The 2,970-nt window shown below is 39.9% G+C and overlaps 1 protein-coding gene across 2 annotated transcripts in view; it reads right to left on the reverse strand.

Moving 5' to 3' along the window:
* ACSL1 (acyl-CoA synthetase long-chain family member 1) overlaps window positions 1–2,970 on the reverse strand; it is a 31,128-nt gene that overhangs the window by 7,122 nt on the left and 21,036 nt on the right. For both annotated transcript variants that reach the window (XM_010002453.1, XM_010002452.1), the window contains 2 exons: window positions 2,437–2,571; window positions 664–798 (listed from right to left, as the gene is read on the reverse strand). In XM_010002453.1, coding sequence (XP_010000755.1) covers window positions 664–798; window positions 2,437–2,571 — 270 coding nt within the window. The remainder of the gene's footprint in view (window positions 1–663; window positions 799–2,436; window positions 2,572–2,970) is intronic.

Below are 2,970 nucleotides of genomic sequence, written 5' to 3' on the forward strand. Positions count from 1 at the left end.
TGCTGTGGTGTTCTGATTCAGACTGACAAAAGTCTGAAGAGTTTCAGTCATGTCTGTGCTGCAGTGGTTTTATTTTTAACTGCCTTCTATCAGCTTCTCATACATCCTGAATGCTATAGAAAAAAAAACAGCCACAGGGGCATGTTGTACAACCAAGGTTAGGGCCATACGAGTGAGTGCTAGATACAATAGCAGGCATGACTTACTAATGACCAACAGTGAGAAGATAGCACGGGCTACAGGTGGCAGTCATATTTAGCATTTCTCCTTCAGAAGGACAGTGTTGGCTTTCAAAGTGGTGAGAGAAGCATCAGACTGTTGTAGAGAAACCTCCCTATTACAGTTATGCAATATTATCACAACAAAGGAAACTGAAAAGTTTTTATTTTTACACTGAGTAGGAATGTAGCCTTTAATCAGTGATTAAACCATACCAGATTATAAGCATTCATATGAAGTTCAGCAATTGCAAACTGATGCCTATAAATTAGTAATAAGATAGGATAGTGATATTTCACAATTTCAATACAAAAGCATGTTAAACCATTGTTAACACAGTAGGCACCTTCTCAAAATAACTATGCACAAAAACAACATAATCAAATAAAAGTTCCATTATCCACCACACAAAGACTCCTAAGTCAGGAGGCAAATCAAACATACCTGTATTTTGCGGAAGATTACTTTATCCCAGAAACTGTTATTTCTAACTATACCACTTCTGAGTTCTGCTTCTTTCCTCTTGGAAGCAAAATCCAGCATCCACCTTTTTAATGAAGTATCTGCCTGTCCAAAAATCTATTAAGAAAGATGATCTGTGGTTAGAAGCCTCACAGACTACCAGTCCCTTTCTTACAGAAGCATGCATAAAGACCCTTAACAGGGAAAACCAAATAAATTAAACAACCTTTACTGGTAGGCACCTTAGTTCTGGTAAGAAGTACTTGCAGATTTTGATTTTGGCTTATCTACCTCAGTTCAAGAGATATCCACCAAAATCAGCACTTTAATTTTGGATTCCTATTCAATTGTGTAATGCTTTTTCAATGTACAGTTGCTTCATTAACATTTATGAATGAAAGTGGAAGTTTTACTTCTCTATTCCAGTCTGATCAAAAGCCAAACTGTGTATAATCATCAGCATATTCTAAGGAGCCCATTATTGTAATGTGTAAAGGAACACAGGGTTTTCTAAGGAAATGCAGGTCCCTTAAAAAATACCAGAGATATATCTTGTATATCCAAACTTGCTTTTTAGATCAGTTTTCAAAGGCTCCTTCTGGTTGTTTTCAAGGTCAGAGCAGACTCAACAGCAGACCATAGATGACTAGATTCACTTGGAAAGAGATAGACCAAGAAGCTCTACAACATCAGTCCCTCACTCCCAGCAATCTCCTACTTAACATTACATGAGGCTACTGCAAGGCTGGGTGAGGTTGAACCAGTGTAACAGAAGTGTGAAAGCCTCAGGGCACCAGAGTCAACAAGCAAGATCCATAATGAAAGAAAAGACTCCCAAGCTTTGGCTCCATTTCTCCAATTCCAGTACAGAATGTGTGAGCAGAATGAGGGGTTAAGTTCTAAACACTACAGGCAAGGCTTAGAATTTCCTCCCCTCCAAATATATCAGAGTTGCACTATTTGTTCCTGGGGCCAAACAGAACCTTGTATTGCTGTTCCTCTAGCCTCATGATTAAAGCAGTGTCCTAGCTAGACATCCCAGATGGGATGTCATTCTGTCATTCCTTAAGCAGTCACAGGACTTCTTGTTGCATTTTTCAACTCCTTGTTGCATTTTTCAACTCCACTGGCTGTATCCTAAGAGTCAGTCATCCACATGCAAAAGGATTATTTAAAAATCCTAAGTTCAAGAAAGAACCTATTGCTAAAGTCCTATCTCAGATGACCCTAAGCAATCAAGCAAGCAGCAACCACCCGAGACTGGGACTGCTGACATGCCCTCTCTCCAGCAATCTCAACAAGCTGATAGATTGTGCTCCCTGCTAGAACACGTTGGCTGCCATGTAAGAAACTTGTGGGCATCCACACAAACACAGGCAAACACCTGACCTTGGTTTGCAAGTTTCACTTCATGAGTCAGATGCTAAAGAGTGTGGCATGATGGTAAGCCTCAACTTTGTGCTGTAGACAACTTAAATAACTTGCTCAGACCAAAACAGTAAGTCATTAATCAAGCTAGAGAACCAAGTCCCCTAGTCAGCATTTTCAACACTTGTATTTGCTGCCTGAAAGTGTTTTAATACACCCAGTACATCTCCCTGCACTGTCAGCTCTAATTTAGCAAAAGATACACCAATTAGTTAGCATGCCAGTTCAGCATCCCAGAGTACCATAGTTTCTCCTACCACGTCAGCACAGGCTTCATTAAGTCCTTTAAAACTTGGCACAGGCCTAGATTCATGCCAGTGAACTTACCTTGTCAAACATTCTGTTCAACAATCTTGGTACTACAGGAAATACAGTTGGCTGCAGTGTTTTCAGATCATCCATAAGTAGTCTGATATCCCCTTGAAAGAATCCTATCCGAGCTCCATGGCACAGAACCACACACTGTTTAGAAAAAAAGTGAAAAGTCTGAAAACACAGTATATATAATGTATTCTAGCTTGACATGTATAAGAACCCTATGCAGGTGGACAGTGCAGTATCCACTTTAAATCCTCTCAGCTTCTGGACAAGTTCTGCAGCATTCTAAGAGCATAGGATGGGACTGGAAAGACCAAGTAGCAAGATATGCCTGGTGTACAAAGACCAAGGACAGAATGAGATACAGCACAAAAGCCCTATCCAAAAAGGGGCAGTTGGCCCACTAAGACAATGCCAGCCACTCAGATGTAGCAGGAGAGTGAAAAGCAGAAATTTCCAATATAAAATATTTATCAGGCTTATTTTAAAGTCCTAGAAATTTGTTTGTTTCCTGCTATATACTAAAAAAGTCAGCACATACTA

This window comes from Chaetura pelagica, unplaced genomic scaffold (genome assembly GCF_000747805.2).
Source record: "Chaetura pelagica isolate M959 unplaced genomic scaffold, ChaPel_1.0 scaffold67, whole genome shotgun sequence".
Lineage (NCBI taxonomy): Eukaryota > Metazoa > Chordata > Aves > Apodiformes > Apodidae > Chaetura > Chaetura pelagica.